At 35.9% G+C, this 777-nt stretch overlaps 1 protein-coding gene across 1 annotated transcript; it reads right to left on the bottom strand.

The window, feature by feature from the left end:
• LOC133331819 (uncharacterized) lies at positions 1 to 443 on the bottom strand. The gene is made up of 3 exons (XM_061540194.1): positions 356 to 443; positions 174 to 291; positions 1 to 115 (listed from the first exon to the last, which is right to left on the bottom strand). Exons 1-3 carry the CDS (start codon positions 441 to 443, stop codon positions 1 to 3), a joined length of 321 nt encoding a protein of 106 aa, XP_061396178.1.
• Positions 444 to 777: the final 334 nt, after the last annotated feature.

Raw genomic sequence — 777 nt, 5'->3', positions numbered from 1 at the left:
TTAATGATCCGGGCACACCACTTTACGCATGCAACATTGTGGATATGGCAAACCGTTATTTTCAAAATCACCCGCCCGACATGGTGGCTCAACAATAAATTTTATATCGTCGCAACTAAAAAACAACCAAAATAAAAAATATAAAAAATTACGATTTTTTTCATTTTACTTACGTTCTAATTTTGCCAGTTAATTTTTCTTGACATGTGAAACGTTGACATTCACCCTTTGGTAGACCCACTTCACCAGGCGAAAGTATCAGGTCTTTATAGACACACTTGCCGGGATGTTCTAAAATATTTCAACAAATTTCTAATTAATAATTTTACTTCACCTTCAGTTTCCATTCTATTACCTTCACTACGATAAGAGGTTTCCACACCCTTGCCAATTGCGCCAACAACAAATAGGCCAAATAGCACCGTAAACGTTAGAAACTTCATCTTTAGCTATCGACAAGCAATTCGAAACTAGTCAATCAAAAAAACTAGACGATCGATTTATATAAGGGCCATGATCGACAAAATTCCAGTATTCATCATCAAAACTGGAAAAAGCCCCAGCGAAAAGGGAGCGAGTTTTGAATATACCTAAGTAGGGTTTCGATTGCAACATATTCAAATGTAACAAAGTTTGGTCGATATACTCCAACACAGTAGGCATTTATTTTATTTGAATAATTTCACACCTCTTTGTGGGAGCAAGACAACCTCAGGTTATTGATTTTGTTCATTGAATTAAGATGCCACTGTACGTGTAGCACAGAAACTAGTTATT

This window comes from Musca vetustissima, unplaced genomic scaffold (genome assembly GCF_032173495.1).
Source record: "Musca vetustissima isolate MV318-11 ecotype Yass unplaced genomic scaffold, APGP_CSIRO_Mvet_v1 utg26353, whole genome shotgun sequence".
Taxonomy (NCBI): Eukaryota; Metazoa; Arthropoda; class Insecta; order Diptera; family Muscidae; genus Musca; species Musca vetustissima.
Note: the sequence above shows the minus strand (reverse complement) of the source record. Positions and strands in the feature narration are given on the sequence as shown.